This window comes from Tachypleus tridentatus, chromosome 2 (genome assembly GCF_004210375.1).
Source record: "Tachypleus tridentatus isolate NWPU-2018 chromosome 2, ASM421037v1, whole genome shotgun sequence".
NCBI classification, from domain to species: Eukaryota; Metazoa; Arthropoda; class Merostomata; order Xiphosura; family Limulidae; genus Tachypleus; species Tachypleus tridentatus.
This window is the reverse complement of record NC_134826.1, coordinates 25,194,886-25,211,559: the sequence shown is the minus strand read 5'-3', so window position 1 is coordinate 25,211,559 and position 16,674 is coordinate 25,194,886. Positions and strand designations below refer to the sequence as shown.

General features: G+C 32.1%; 1 protein-coding gene across 1 annotated transcript in view; it reads right to left on the bottom strand.

The window, feature by feature from the left end:
* Positions 1-6,477: 6,477 nt before the first annotated feature.
* Positions 6,478-16,674, bottom strand: part of LOC143245454 (pregnancy zone protein-like) — a 131,284-nt gene continuing 121,087 nt past the window's right edge. Inside the window, exons 35-38 of the mRNA XM_076491817.1 lie at positions 11,899-12,258; positions 10,143-10,223; positions 9,847-9,993; positions 6,478-8,226 (exon numbers count right to left, since the gene is read on the bottom strand). Coding sequence (XP_076347932.1) covers positions 8,054-8,226; positions 9,847-9,993; positions 10,143-10,223; positions 11,899-12,258 — 761 coding nt within the window. The 3' untranslated portion in view covers positions 6,478-8,053. The remainder of the gene's footprint in view (positions 8,227-9,846; positions 9,994-10,142; positions 10,224-11,898; positions 12,259-16,674) is intronic.

Below are 16,674 nucleotides of genomic sequence, written 5' to 3'. Positions count from 1 at the left end.
AGGAATGTATAGTCCAGTATGGGTGATATTTTGGTAGATTTCTGTTTTAAATTGTGCATTGGTTCTTGTAATTTTGAGACTAAGAAATGATATTTGATTGCTTTCTTCCTGTTCACATGTGAAGTTAATGTTGGGATGTATAGAGTTAATGCGATTGAAAAAATTAAGTATGTGTTCTGTAGATTTGAATCCCGCAACCGTGTCATCTACATATCTGTACCAGTATAGTGGTGGATGTAATGCTATGTTAATTGCTTGTGTTTCAACTTGTGTCATAAACCCCTTTCAAATATGTGATCAGCTTCCGGTCAGTTACCTCTTTCTTTCTTTGTAAACCTGACGATGACCGAAGAAGGTCAAAACGTTGTTCACTCCTCTACGTAAAAAAATTTTCTCAACCCAAACGAGCGGTTTTTACATATATATTTTTCTCTACAAGTGGGTTTTCTCGACATCACTGATTATTAAGCCTCAATGCATTTTCTAGTGGCATTTTTCAATTCATCTCTATTACAAAAAATTGTATTACTTAAAGATATTTACGATTCTAAGAGTAAATCACAAACGTAACTGAAGTGATTAATCTTTTAAATGTGAGTCTATTCACGACTGGTTTTATTTTATGATATCATAAAATTACTACAAAATTGCATCTTTAAATAAAAAAAATTAAATATTACATTGTAAAATCAAAATCGGAAATGATTAACCACTCATATATGATAGTGAGTAACTATGCACAAAAGAAACTGGACACTTTAACTACATAGTTCTTACACAGTAACTGAATTTCTTTTTAAGAGAATAACTTTTAAAGATGTATTTAGTAAAACAAAGTTCAATAAGTGGCTCAATTTCAACCTGTATTTAAATCTTCAATGTATTGGTTTTTCCAAGAAGTTATTGTTTTCAGAACATTTGATGAGTTTGTTTTTTTTATAGGTAGCAAAGCTCAGATGTTCTGTCCAACCTTAAAGCGTCAGTCCTTGGCCTCCTTGTTACAAAATTGCTTTTGACTGTCTCTTGAGCAGGTTGTCAGATTTCTTGCAATTGGTTTATGAGGTCTAACGCATACTAAAATGTGTTCCTCACTTTTCACTCTTCTTCTCCTGCCCATAGCTCTTTCAATATCTGAATCAGACCTCGTACTGATTTTCCAAACAGTATCTCGAAGGGTGAAAATCCTGTACTTGCATTTAGGGCTTTTGGATAAACAAATAATACTGCCTACAGGTACCTGTCCCAGTCACGTGAGCTGTCTTGGTACAGCTTCCTCAGCATTCCCTTTTTAGGACTCCACTAACTATTTCAAAAAGTATATTACACCTAGGACTGTACAGGATGACATAGAACTACCTAATAATACTGATCAGTATGCACACCTTGTACATCAGTTCTGAAATAAACTGGGTCCCTCCTTCACACTGGACTTCTTTTGGAAAACTCAATCTGCAAGACACTTCCTGGGGGCTTCTTCTACTTTCTCTGTCTCTACCTTTAGCAGCACTGTAGCTTCTACGTAACTAGTTGCATAGTCAACTATTATCACCACATACTGGTTGTCTTTGTCAGAAACAGGAGCTCTGTTTGACGGCTCTTCTATGACAGGCATCTTATCCACTAGTAACTTAGCTACATTCCCTTCAGACATTGTTATTTGGCAGATGTCAAATGACTTGTAGAATCTGCTTACATCTCCAATGACCTCCAACCAATACAAAATACTGGTGATTCTGTCAGCCATCTTCCTTGTTTCTAGTTATCCTCCCCAAATTGTGTTATGACCTAGCTTCATTACTTGAGTCCAGTATTCTCTTGGTACTATGACCTGTTTAACTTCCTCAATATAACTTTTAGTCCTATATTCTGTAAGTCCCTTTTCTCTTTACCTTGTGCTCGTCTTTTTCTCTGGTGCTGCCTTAAAGTTTCTGCAGTGAAGGATCATTGTTCTGTTCTTCCTTTAGTTGCTGAAGACTTACGTTCGAGATGTCATCTTTTGATACTTTGATTGATCTTCTTTTCTTGGACTATAATGGTGACGGCAAATACTCCATTCATCTTCTTTCTGTCTCGTTCATCCGAACTTCTACGTCCTGGTATATGTCCAGTCATCAATTCATTTATGGGTCCCTTCACACACATGGCCTAAAGGCCTCTAATGTAGTATGGAATGTTCACCATTATACTTTATATGGGAAACGTCGTCAATGTTCCATCAATCAGCACCTAAAGATGTACCTTGCTTGTTATCTAGCCATCGGATACAAGACTGACTTTCACTGTCGAGTTTCTTCATTTTAGTGTAACTATTTACAATATATTATATAACTTACACTTCTAGATGACCTGGAAATTTGGGCAAGACCAAAAATCTAGTAAAAGTTCCATGGGGTCATTGATCGGGAAGTTGTTTTATTTAAGACAAAGTTACTAAAGCTTTATACCACTGTCCCTAATTTGGAGTTGCCGACCTGAAGAAAGTGAATTGGAAAAAAGCACCCACAGCAAACTCTTTTATCATGGAACATTAGGATTGTCCATTACATTATAACGCCCCAATTGTTTAAAGAATGAGCATATTGTTATCAGATTTCGATCTTGAGGCTCGTGAGTTGCAAGTAAATTGCCCTCATCATCAGACCCCAGGAAATTTGATTTTTTTTCTCAGACAGAAATAATTTTACAATATAGATCTTTCAGATCATAGTATTAGAGGTCGGAAGTACCAAAATTAGTTTTGCGTAAGCATTACCAGTTCTTTATTTAATTTTTTATTTATTTACCAAGATTTATGAAAGTATGGGTAAGTGATTTTGAATTCCATGTGATCAACAATTTATGAAAAATTTATATATCGTGAATGTTAAAGATCAGATATATATAGTTCCTTTTTTTTTATTACAAATTGTAAATTTCTAGTGGTTTGAATAAACAGTTAGCTGGAGGTTGCGTCTTGTCAACTTAATAAGCTTTTCAATTTGGCTCGCCATGGCCAGGTGTATAACTCGCAATCTGAGGGTCGCGCGTTTGAATCCCCGTCACATCAAACATGCTCACCCTTTCGGCCGTGGGGGCGTTCTAATGTCAATACCACTATTTGTTTTTTAAAAGAGTCGTCCAAGAGTTGGCGGTGGGTGGTGATGACTAGCTGTTTTCCCTCTATAATTAGGGACGGCTAGCGCAGATAGCCCTCGTGCAGCTTTATGCGAAATTTAAGAACAAACAAATAAACAAGCTTTTGAATTTAAATAATTATGTCGAGTTCAAAGACTACTGGTTCAATCAATTTAAACATACAGGAACAATGTTGTTGTTTTTCTTCAAAACTGACAATTTTTATTTTTAGCTTCTACATACCATACATCACATTTCACGTTCATGGCACAAACATGTAATATTTACGATCACTGCAAACTACCATTTAATTATAAAATTTTAAAATGAAACCAAGCTTTATGTAGTTTTATGAAGCATCTGGGTGACGTATTATATGTAAATGCATTGTTTTCTTGAAAGTATGATTTTATGTGAATCTAATAACTTTTTAGTAGTAAAGAGTTTGGTGTATTTTAAGTAATTCAACCATTTGTTGAATAGTCGTGGATACCCAAAAACTTTTTTTGAATCTTATTTCTTTAAATACGTCTAACCACTGATAGACAGACCTGGCTGTCGTTAATAAAATTTTATTTGTTAGGCATATAAGCATGTGATGAATGATCCGATACATTGTTTATGATTTATTTCAATTTGGGATTTCTCAATATTTTTCATGGATCTTTAACTAAAACACATAATGAACACATCCAATTGGCATAATTTGCAATAGATGTTGGAGAACACGAGTTGAAAATCTCAACGAAGTGAATATCTGCTGTACATTTTAACGCATGTCTGATAATGAATTCAAAATCAACCTCAAAGTACGTCCCTGAAATATAAGCATACATGTAAATATATTTTGCTTAATTTTTCTCTTTTTTTTTTGCAAATTAACTTGTACAGATGTTTGGTTTATATAAAATAAATGTAAACGCTACCATATATGAATAAATCACTAAATCATGTCTTTATGCAGATTTAACGTGAATATAATTATACAATAATTGATGGTAGTTAAACACAGACACACAATAAACTATTTGTGCTCTACCCATCACAAGTATGGGAGCTGGACAATAATATACTTTATATAATTTTTTTTTTGTTTAATAAAAGCAAAATATATTTGTAATTTAATTCACCATAAAAAACCTTTACAATGAAATATTCGTATTGTATAATTTGGACTACTATGTGTAAATAAAGGTTCCAATCCAATATTAATTCGTTTGTCGTTTAAACGAAATTTTCGTTGAAGTAAACACTAAACATTTGATAGTGAGGAGCTGATCTCGAAATATTAGAAGATTATAAAGTTATTAAGTTGTATGTTCTCTACAGTTTTTTACAAAGGAAGATACGAATATTATGCCTAAACTAGATCACTTAATGTATGGATAAAATACTGATGTAAAAATATATCACTTTAAGTTCTTAAATTGTAAAAGTTGGGATACCTAAAAAGTGTTTAAGTCCTCTGGACTAAACAAATATTATCCTAGAATTTTAAAATAATTTAAATATAGCACACTAAGGTTGCCCATTATATTATAATGCCTTAATTGTTCAAAGAATGAGCATATTCGACACTAGCTAATATTTGTATAAGTCACTGAATAATGGAAGACTTTAAGAAGATTTGAATTTGGCTAATGTCAGTACAATATTTAAAGGAAGTAATAAGCATTGTCCAATCAATTATAAACTAGTTAGTTGTACGCCAGTAATTGGAAAGGTTTGAGAGAGTGTGATTAAAGATGCATTGCAGTGTCTAATAATATAGTGTCAAAGAGGAAGAACAGTTTCATAAAGGGAATGGTTTGTTTAACAGATCTACTGACATTCTTGAAGGATGTTACTGTAAGAGTTGATGAAGGAAATACAACGGATTTGGTTTACCTTGATTTTCAGAAAGCTTTTACTAAGGTACCTCACAAAAGACTTATTACAAAAATAAATCTGTGAGTGTGGGTGAAATGTTATTAAAGTGGACAGAAAATTAGTTGGAGACTAGTGATATATGGAGTTAGATATGACTAGGTCACAGTTACAAGTGGCGTGCCTTAGGGTTCTATGTTGTGTCCTCTGCTATTTGTTATTTATATTAATGATATTGTCTCTGGAATGATTAACAAAATTTTGAAATTTGCAGATGGCATTAAGTTTTTTGGGGTGGCTAACTCTATCAGAGATGTTGAAAACTTTCGGGGAGATTTAGATAATTTGATGCATTGGACCAACATGTAGCAGATAATGTTTAACTACCCAAAATGTGAAATGATGCATTTTGGTTTTCACAATTTAAATTACTGTTACAATATAAATGGGAATACATTAAATAATGTGGTTGAAGAAAAAGATTTTGATATTGCTTTCAATAAATTACTTAAGTCATCTAAACACTGTATTGAAGCTAGCAATAAGGCTAATATAATTTTGGGTAACATATATATAAATATACAATACAATTTATGGTTTCACTATATAGACAACTTGTAAGGCCTCACTTAAGGAGTATTAAGTACAGTTTGTGGTGTCTTTCCTCAAGAAGGATACTGACTTGTTGGAAAAGGTTCAGCAAAGAGATACTAAAGTGATACTTGGGGTGATGAGATTGTCCTATAAGGGGAGACTAAAATCTCTAAACTTGTTATTTTTATAGAGAAAAAGGGTCAGAGGGGATGTGATTGAGGTGTTTAACAGACCTCAATATATTTTGATATATTGATAATATATGTCCATTAAACAGTTTTGCGTTTAGCAGTGAAAACAATAAGATGAGGAGTCATAAATTCAAATTTTTGGCAGCACAGGAGTCATATGCAGTTTAGACAGTATTACTTTTCAAACAGGGTGGTTAACTTTTGGCATGAGCTACCTTCAAGGATGATGGAAACAGAAAATTTAACAGAGTTTAAGAAACAATTGGACGAATGCATGAGTAGTAAGGAGTGATTATATTTGGGAGCTTGAAGGGACATCATTGATTGGCTTTTGTAAAACAGTCAAATATATTTGTAATTTATATCATCATTAAAAACACACAATTCACAGAATCAATTTTTCTCTCATCAACTTCCTACTAAGTATCACAATTATGGCACGTGTTCAAATCCTGTAATGTAAGTTTATATTTGACAGCAAAAATGCTAAAAAATATCAAAGAAACAAATTTACTTCAGTGCCAACTGTTTTATTAAACTTAACATTGACAGCATCGACCAGTTTTCATTTCCCAACTTTATTAATATTGTTTCTTGCTTTATACAAATATTTTGTATATACACAGCAGTTAAGTTTTTTCTTACACAAATATTTTTTTTAGTGGCTTAACTTTAGCATCAGTGTTATGAGAAATAAAATAAACAGTGGTGTGTAAGAATGATTTTATTGTTTTTGAAACATATTCAGAAGAAAATCTGCATCTACAACAGTTCGGCACAGCCTGTGCTGTAACAATATTAACAGTTAATATCTCAAGCTAGTTCTTATCACCACAAATATGAATCAGTCTACTAGTAAACAAAGGAGATAATAAAATAACTATATAGTTAGAGATTTATCTCAAACATTTCTTATATAAAATAACACATGTGACTGCATGAAACAAAGGACTTTCAGGCTTGGTCGAAAAACACAAAAGACTGGGAGTTTTTTTCTAAATTTGCAGATATAACAAACCTATATTCAGAATTCTCTATAAATAGAAAATGTAGAATGTCCATAAAGTCCAGAGGTATTACTTGCAAAACCTGTAGAAATTTACTTTATTTAAAGAAAAAGGTGTGACCTAATAACTAAGTTCTAGCTCATATGTGACCACATACATATGAATCACTAGTTACATAAACTGCTTAGACTGTTACTGATACAAAAACATAAAATATAAAATTATCAAACAAAATTTAACTAAAAAAAGTAAGAAGTGGTAAATATTTTTGCACGGGTAACAAAAATCTGTCACTAAATAAAAAAAACCTACCAAAAGAAGGAGCTAAACACACTGATCTGGATACAAAACACCTGAAAAATAACTCCAACTACAAAACTGGTTTTTAATAGAAACTGCCTGGTTACCTGATTTTGCTTCTACCTTTTACTACCATGGATCAAACATCTTTTTCTTGATGTAAAAACTTGAATATCTTATACAACACACTATTTATTTCTATATTCCTACATAGTTAAATAAAAGTAAAAACTTTTAGAAACAATCACATACTACTCTGCAGGAAATTTCAGTCAATTTTAAATTGATAATGAAAACTAACATCAAAATTGGTTTAAAAAGAAGCTAGTAATTTTTACTATGCATTACACATAGGAACTTAACTTCTGTGTTTGCTTCCCATCAAAAATACATATATAATAAAATTTTGGGAAGACAAAAACAGAACTTCTCACATTTCACCTGAATATATGATTCTCAATTTAAAATGTTGAAAAAAACTAACTTTTATTCAAAGTGGAATTTCTTTTAATAGGAATCTAAAATAATAAAAGAATAAAAATAAGTCAATTACTTTCAAACTAAAAAGTATTGTATTACAGCATTTCAAGCAACAGTCATGATTTTTAGCAGAAGTATCAGATAGTATACAAAATTCACTGTATTACAGAACTTGCTGTCATTACAAATAACGTCTATAATAAATTCAGTTTGATTTAGAGAGAAATTAATGTTATTTTATTTCCACATATTATCTTCAGCTTTGTAACTATTTGAAATATTCTGTGAAAACACACATATATATACATATATATGTATATAAATTCTTTTTATCATAAATGATATTGTGAAAACCATTACCCCTTGCACACTCTGTAAACAGTTAACACATAAGTATATTACAGTCTTAACAGTCAGTGCATACTTGAACAATGTGAACATAAAATCTCACATAGCAATAAAGTATTTATGGTAGAAAAGAACCGATAAACTTTTTTAAAATCATGGGTCCTTATTCATGCAAAGAAGTTGGATATCTTTAAAACCTTGTGTTTCATCAAAGTTTGAGGACAATTTTATGATGTAAACACCATCTCTAAGAGTTAAATGATGTTTAGAGCCAGATGATGTCCACAAAAATTCTAGATTTCCCATCACCAACAATGGACTTGGGCCTGTTAAAGAACAGAAAGATGAAATTCACAGTTACACATAATCTCTATTCAATTTCTTAACAAAAGATTTTCTTTTCATTGTTGTCAATACATATATATAATGAAATAACTTCAATATTATTAATTACATTAGTTGTTAACAGCAAATTAAAATTAGCACCATAAAACAATAATGAATTTAATATAAAATTAGCATTAAAAACATTTTGATAAAATTACTTTGTCAATCTAGTTGACACCTTAAGGTCATAGCAGATGATGTCTGTGGTGGTATAGCTCCCAAATGCAACAGGGATATCTCATCTGTCATACAAATTCCTAATGTTGATGCTACACAAGTCAGCAAACATGAAAAGTCACTTAAAGGTATAAAGTTTACACCAAGAATATCTCAACTCCTACTGCCTGCAACGTTTTATGAGAAAGCATTTACCCTTAAAAGTTGATATAATTCCTAAAGAAAAATAAAAACAGCCTAAATTTTCTACTATATGAAACTCCCAACCTCTTCTCTCACAAAATAAATTAAATAAAAATAAATGATCTTATACAGAACTACAAACCATATTTTAACAGTTCTTACATTCAAAAAGCTTCTCCCTTTCTCTTGAAAATTTATTCAAGCATAATATTGGATAGCTTGAAGTTAGTCTTTCCATTCTAGTATACTGAATTAATTATAATTGTCAGTTTAGTATTTTCCAAATCAATAGTTTATTTTTTAAATATTTTTATATTTATTATAAAACAATGTAAAAATTTAATTCAACTGCTAATATTTCCAACCATTATTTTTCAGTTTATTCATGAATAATAAAACATTATTAATTAAAGAATTAATAGTATTACAAACTATTACAAATTTTTCAGCTGAGATATAAAGATACCTTTTAACATCATACACAGAATAACACTATTGAATGTTATTCCCTTCTTTCATTGAAAAGATTCTGTTTTGCTTTACCTTCTATTATTATTTAATCTCTTTTGTGAGGACAGAAGTTGGGAGTTTCATACAGCACAAGTTTTAGGGTGGTTTCCTTTCTACTTTAGAAACTATAAAAACTTTTAAGGGTAACTGCCTTTCCACAACTGGCTGCAATTGATTTTTAATGTTTCCTGACGAGTTTAATATCAGCATTTGGATTTTGTCTGATAGACGAGATATCTCCGACACATTTTGGGGCTATTATCACATACATTATCCACGATTACTTTTAGATGACAATTAGGACTAAGAATGGAATCTTTCCCAAAATTCTTTTAATGCTTATTTTATAAATGAGAGATGTCTTAAATATCCAGTTATCTCAGAAAAGACTGTTTGGTTTTGAATTTTGTGCAAAGCTACATGAGAACTATCTGTACTAGCTGTCCCTAATTTAGCAGCAGTGTAAACTAGTCTTCATCACCCAGCACCAAACCTTAGGTTACTGTTTTACCAACAAATAATGGGACTGGTTGTTACATTATACCACTCTCATGGCTGAAAGGGTGAACGTGACAGGATGGGGATTTGAACTCACGACCCTCAGATTGCAAGTTAGAAAAGAAGAACGAAAATAAAGTACACATGAATATTTACCAACTGTATAAAGTCATCTTTAGTATAATTCTTACCATTTCTTAGAGGAGCACATTCACAGTCTCTAGATATTTCAATATCTGCAAAGCCTTCCAGATTCTCTGGCTTTGAAAAGGTAGGATTCAAATCGCGAAAAATTCTTAAGCTTTCATTACCAGAAGAAGGTGAGAAAACAAGGAAGGCTACATAAAAATAAGAAATAATGAAGTGCTGATTGTGTTTTTATTATGAAATATATATTTTTGATTTAAAAGTGATAAAAAACAAACATAAAAGGAAGATACAAATGCAGAAAATGCAATTTTTTTTTTCACATAAAAATTAAACTTACCAAAAGCAGAACTGCAATATATCTTTGAGAAATTTGCTGGTAAGTTCATCAGGCAATGTGGACATGACAAATGGGATTGATCTGAATAAAAAATTGAATTTCATATAAAAGAAGATAAACTAAAAATAGTATTTTTGTAAGAATAAAAATTCTTAACTAGCAGATGAAAGGTTCGTTGAACTTGTATATATACACACACAACACAAAAATTATTTGAAAATAGATTGTTTTACAAAGAAATAAGCCTCTAATATACATCCTGTGTTTAGAAATGAATTAATAAGATTCAGTCACAATGATTGGTACATTCTACTGGTTCTTTAAGGTTGTAATAATTTACTTCAAGAATAAAAATAATTAGCTGCTTAATAATTTAAAAGCTTCAAAAACAACTACTTGCTCAATAAGTTTAAAGTATATAAACTTTAAAATGCTCTAGCTCAAAAATTGAGCATTAAGCCTACATTTTACTTAGTACAAATTGCATAATTTCCAATTTTTTGGTACAATAATAATCTACCAAAAACTTAAAGTGTTGTAAGAAAATAATATTCAATCTTTAATTAAGTGATTTCCTTTTAAGAAGGACTGCAAATGCAATATTAAATATAAATAGGGAACACTTAAGGTTCTAGAGTGAAGCAATCGATGTACAAGTGCACTGAAAAGTTGTGGTAAAAATCAATCATAGAAACTTATTTCCTGATTAGTGGAAGCCTGTATAGTGATAAGTAAAAATACGAGTAGTAGAACAAATGTACGATAAGTGTTAGAAAACCTACAGAGCTAAAAGATACAAATTGCAATGAGACCACTAACAATCAGTTGACAACAACCAAGGTCTCACTTGACAGGACTCTAAGAAGACAAGATGAGATCCCCCACCTAAATAGCTTTTCAAATGAGTTATATTAAAAATTAGCCTAAGCAAATGGAAGAGATTAAGGTAAATCATACGAAAATCTACTAGCAACTTAATCAGTATGAGTAAAACAGAATTAACATTAAAAATAGTATAAAAAGCTCTTAGACAAACAAAATTCTGTTTCAGGATACAGAAAAAATTTGTTACAGCACCAAAGATAAGAAAATACTTTGAAAGTTATTGGTACTTTAATATATATCAAATTGCCGTACTTCAGAAACAAATATCATTTACTTCAAAATGAAAGCTGTTTGAATATTTTTTAATGTAGATAGTTCAAGAGCTCAGAAAAACAAACTTAGAATAGCCTGTATGCCAATGAATTTAATGAAAATATGCAGCAAAATAATAACTGCAGAATAATCAACAGTATAACGAGAATTTCTTTACAAGATATAATTAACTGAGAGACTTTTCATATAAATGGTGAAAAATATCAGCCAGAACACGTCTAATAAGAAATCACAGTATTGATTCACTAGGGGAAAAGTGGGAGAGATGATTTAATGCAGCTATCAAAGAAAAGCTAAAAACCTGAGTTTAGGTCTTATTAGCCCACAACAGGATCAAAATGACATTACTTTGTCTGTTGCCCATAGTAACAGGATGGCCTGCCAATCAATCCATGAGTAAAAAAAATCAAAGGAAGATCAGATTTTCAATGAAATGCAAGACATAGTAGTAATATTTCACTTGAATAAAGTACTGTTCCTTCAAATATATTATTATGGAACCACATTAATTGCATTGCTAAGCTTCTATACATGATGTGAAACATTGGTTAATGTCTACATAAAATAAAAAGACATAATGGTTTTGACTATACTGTACCTTTCATTGCCATAAATTCAGACAATGGTAGAAATGTTACAGGTGCATTAGCTTCATCACTACCTGGTAGATCAAGTTCATGATCAACATTAGTAAAATGTGATATATGTTTAGGAAGTTCAACATTGCCTGATAGATATAGTGCTTTAGCTTTCCGTGGAAAAATTTCATTTTCATTTCTATGTTCCTGCTTCCTATCACTTGTAGGCCGAACTATAATTTCACCTTGAGCTTCAATTTCTGATTGATTTTGCTCTGTAAGAATACTGCTATCTGAGGATAGTTCTGTTGGCAGTGGTTTGGGTAGTGGATGTAAGTTACACATGGGATGAATAGTGTAGTTCTTTGAAATCGATATTTCTAAATATAAAAAGAAAAAAAGATTTCAAAACTAGATGCTATCTGAAACAAAGATACTTTAATACATTTAAATAGATTTTTGAAATAAACTTTTCAAAACAGTATGATTTTCAAAGCTAAACTAGTCAATTTTCTTCATTTGTATATAACGTACTAAAACTTGCTTGTTCACAAAACATTTTCAAGGAGGTTCAATCTTAAAAACAAAATATCTCTACAGGTGTGGGAATTAAAGTTTAAAGTTGTCTAAATGGTTAGAAAAGTGGTGGATGGAAGAGAGGAGGGGGTCTTTATAAATAGAATTTGGTAAAGCTGGATTAATGTCACAAGTGGGGTACCTAAGAGCTAAGTTAGGACTTTTGTTTTTTTTATTTACCTCAGTGACATAGAAGACAGAGTGATCCATACATTAATAAGTTTGCTGATGATATTAATGTCATGGGTGTTGCTGATTGTAAAAAACTTGTTGCTGCTTTACAGGAGAAATGGAATTCTTTGGTAACTCATGAAAATAAATGGTAGATGGCTTTTAATTTTAAAAAAATGCAAGATAATGCATGCAGTTTATCACAGTTTAAATTGTGAGTACACTTTATGGAAGAAAAATATCTTTGTGTTCTGGTTGTTTAGTCTTTTAAGCCATCAAAGCAAATGTGATATTGCTACTAACATGGCAAATAGAATTTTAGGTTGTATCTAAAGAGGTATTGAATACAAATCCAAAAATGTTATAAATTTACTTTATAGGTTGCTGGTTAAGCCACATTTTGAGTGCTGTGTTCATTCTCAGACTCCTTACTTTACAAAGTGAATCGAATTTTGGAAAGGGTTCAAAAATATGGCTACTAAGATGATATTTAGTATGGAAAAACTATCACAAAAAATTAAGATCTATGAAACCATTTTTTCGTTAATGTATTAATACTTCAACAAATAGATGGAGCCATTAACTATTTTTTTTAATATCAGTATCTGTTCATGAAAAGTCACAGCATTTCTATGAGAATCTTCAATTATACTGAAAAAGGTAAAGTAGCTTTAGTTGTTAAGAAATAAAGGCAGTTTTTGTATTTAGTCCCTTTAGGGTAAGGTCAAGCAACTGCATATCAATTACAGATAAATAATGTTACAACTACAAAAATTGAAATTCAGAAAGTTTACACTAGATATACAGGATGTCTGAAACTATTTTAATAAAGTTTATTTATATTTAATAAAAAACAGTGTTGAACTTTTGTTACCATAATTATCAGAACTCTACTAAGTCAATGAAGGTACAGTCCAGCATGCAGAGGATTCCACAGCTTTCTGAATACAATGTAATACTTTTCTTAACAGAAACTTTAACACGTCATGTATAGCAGTAAATTCAAAAAGGTATTTGGTAAAATGCATCTCACTTTTTTGTTTGCTCCTATGTTAAGTTTTAGAAAATTTAACTGATAATTCAAAAAAATGTGGTATTATATAAATGTTTAAAAAAATTAAATATATGCACCTTATATTTTAACTTTATGTATTATGGATTATATATATTAAAAAATTGAAATGAATGAGTAAAAAATATCTTACTAATTTGAGTTTTCACGTTGCTGTTCTCGAAAGGTATGTTAAGCTCTTTTACTAAAATTGACATGATGTGTACAGAAATGGAACAACTTAGCAATGTAACTACAGTTTTAATCAATATAGAACTGAAAAAGTTATATAAAAACATAAATCATTATAAAAAAAACTGATCTCAAAGTGTAAACTCCATGAAAATACAAAACATGTGATTAATATGAAAATAACATCTGTTGTTTTTGCTGTTTATCTAGTTTTTATGTTCAAGTGTCACGTGGCTTTATTTCTTCATAAAAATAATTATATAAATGCTTTTAAACATCTTTAAAGAATTTAACATCTTCCTGCACTGAAAATGTGTTTCTGATAGAAACTTCCTTTAAGAGGCGTACAACACACTATCCGTATGCAGCAGACTCCCTCTATACTGCAAAGACAATCATCGCTTCCAAGTTAGGGTTAAAAAAAATGCACTGAAAGTAGGGAGGATGGTGTGATCTGTAAAAAAGGTGAATATCTATCAGAACTATTTTTCCAGCATAAGAAAATGTTAACTTCTGATAGAAGACCTTAACTACTCTCACATAATAACTAGAATCCCAGACTGAAAGGCAGAGGGACCAGTGCTAAAGTTACCTGAATGAGCACTCTTTGGAAAGCACTTGAAGAGAAACCATGTAGTAAGATATCCTAATGTATAGGGCCACTCTTATAGGAGACCACACCTCATCTGTACCAAATAAAGATAATGTGTCACTATATTGGGTGGTCCAATCAATAATAAGATGCAATATAAGAGTGTTGCAGACATAAAAGATGGAAAAGCATGAAGGAGCTCCAGAATATGCAAGTTCAGTGAATGGAAATCCAGAGTGTCAAACAAGTAGGGTGTAACAGACCATAATGGTAGTTTGATCTCATCCAACACAAGGCAGCATCTAGAAAAATACATCAGACCCACAGTAGGTAATAGGATGGTGTAGAATGGCTACATGTCAAATTATAATCACTGGATCAACTCCAGTCCAAAACCAAGCAGCATCAGATATCTGTCTTCATGTCTGCAGAGGAGGAGGCCAACTGTCTTTACTTTAAGCCCACAAATTGGAAAGAAAAACAACTTCCACTCCCAACAACCCAAGCAGGACACACATGCAGATTCATTATACATCCAATATCAGACCACTAGGGAACCTAACATCCATATGAGAGTAGAAAGGGAGAATGCATGAGCAGTAGGTCAACTCCAGTCCAAAACCAGGTAGTGTCAGGAATTCTTCATCTAGTCTGCAGTAGAAGGATAGTTTCTACCGACCAGACATGTTAGGACTTATATTGGCTAGTCCTATGCCAATCAAGCAGCAGACTGACATCCAGACAACAGTATGATGGGGGAAAGCCAACCAGAGAGGTGAAATGCATGTGGTGAATTCTCTAGTCCAAAACCAGACAGCATCAGGAATGTGTCTATTGTTCTGTGGTAGAAGGAATGTTCTCACATTTACACCAACATAACACCATCAACTGACTGGAAGTGAATGTATTCAGAAGGAAGCCTCCATGATTAACCACCCCAGCAACTGAGAACTGGTAAGTGACAAAGACTCCTATACTCCACTGAAGAGGGGTGGGAATAATGTGGTGGAGAGTCCAGTGGAATACAAACCGTAAGACAGTATAAGGTGTGACCAAAAAAAACCCTGATTTGAAAAGCAGGCCAATTCCAGTTTATTCAACTAGGACTGGAAGGATGGAAAGCAATCGTAACACCTCTTTATTCACAACAGTCCCTGAGTTGGTATGGTATGGAGTATCCAGAATAAAGGGAAAAAGGAGGGAATGCATGAAAATAAAATTGGACACCTGTCCTAATGGGATTTGTCCCCAGTTAAAGTTGAGAAAAGAAAAATGGATGACCAGAATATGGAAGGTAGGATGTTGAGAAAGAGGCAAAAACATTGAGAATAAGAGTGTGAGAGGACAGCAACTTGAGCACCAATCCATAGGTAGTATCTTGGTAGGCCTTGAGAGATGATTTATGACAAGACTTAAGGACCCTGCAACAAAAAAAAACTATTAAAATTGTTACAGAAATGGAGGTTAATAATGTATAAACAGAGAAAGAGAGGCTAAGAGTTCTCCTGGTGATTGATTAAAAAAACGAAATGACTATGAACAATCCTTAAAAAAATTCAAAATTGATACACCACCAAACATCTCAGAAATGGATTTGAAAGAATGATATGTCATGGTACAAATTACCTGAATTCGCGTGAGAGCCTAAACATGTCCCCTATCTCATCAAGGTAGCATTTGGAAACTGAAGGTGAACTGGACAAGAGGAAGGGGAATACCCATTATGGAAGTAGTATGATCAAGTCACCAGGTGAAGTCTTTGAGTAAGAAAGGAGAATGGTTGAGGTCAAGGGATCCCAAACAAGAATCTAGAGAATGTACAACCCATTGAAAACTTAAGGGGATATGAGATTCCATGGATATCCACATTCCCAAAAGCAAGAGAACCATTTGCACAGTAAGGGAGGAAGATATGACATGAGAAACCAACTGTTCTGTGTACCTCAAAAGAAAAGTAGAAGGCTGAACCCTACAATCACACAAATAAAAACAGCAATAAGAATGAGAAACATAATGGATGTGAGATGAAATTTTTCCAAGATTAACCAACCAACTTAGAAAGGCTGCCTCCCAAAGGAGAAGAGAGTGGCTACAGGAGGCTTGTTGGACAGATCCAAACAATGAAAGAAGTATATGAGGCATCCACCTCAGTTATCTAAAGACCTTGGGCAAAAGACCACTGCAGGATGAAATATTCCCTATATAAAAGTGATG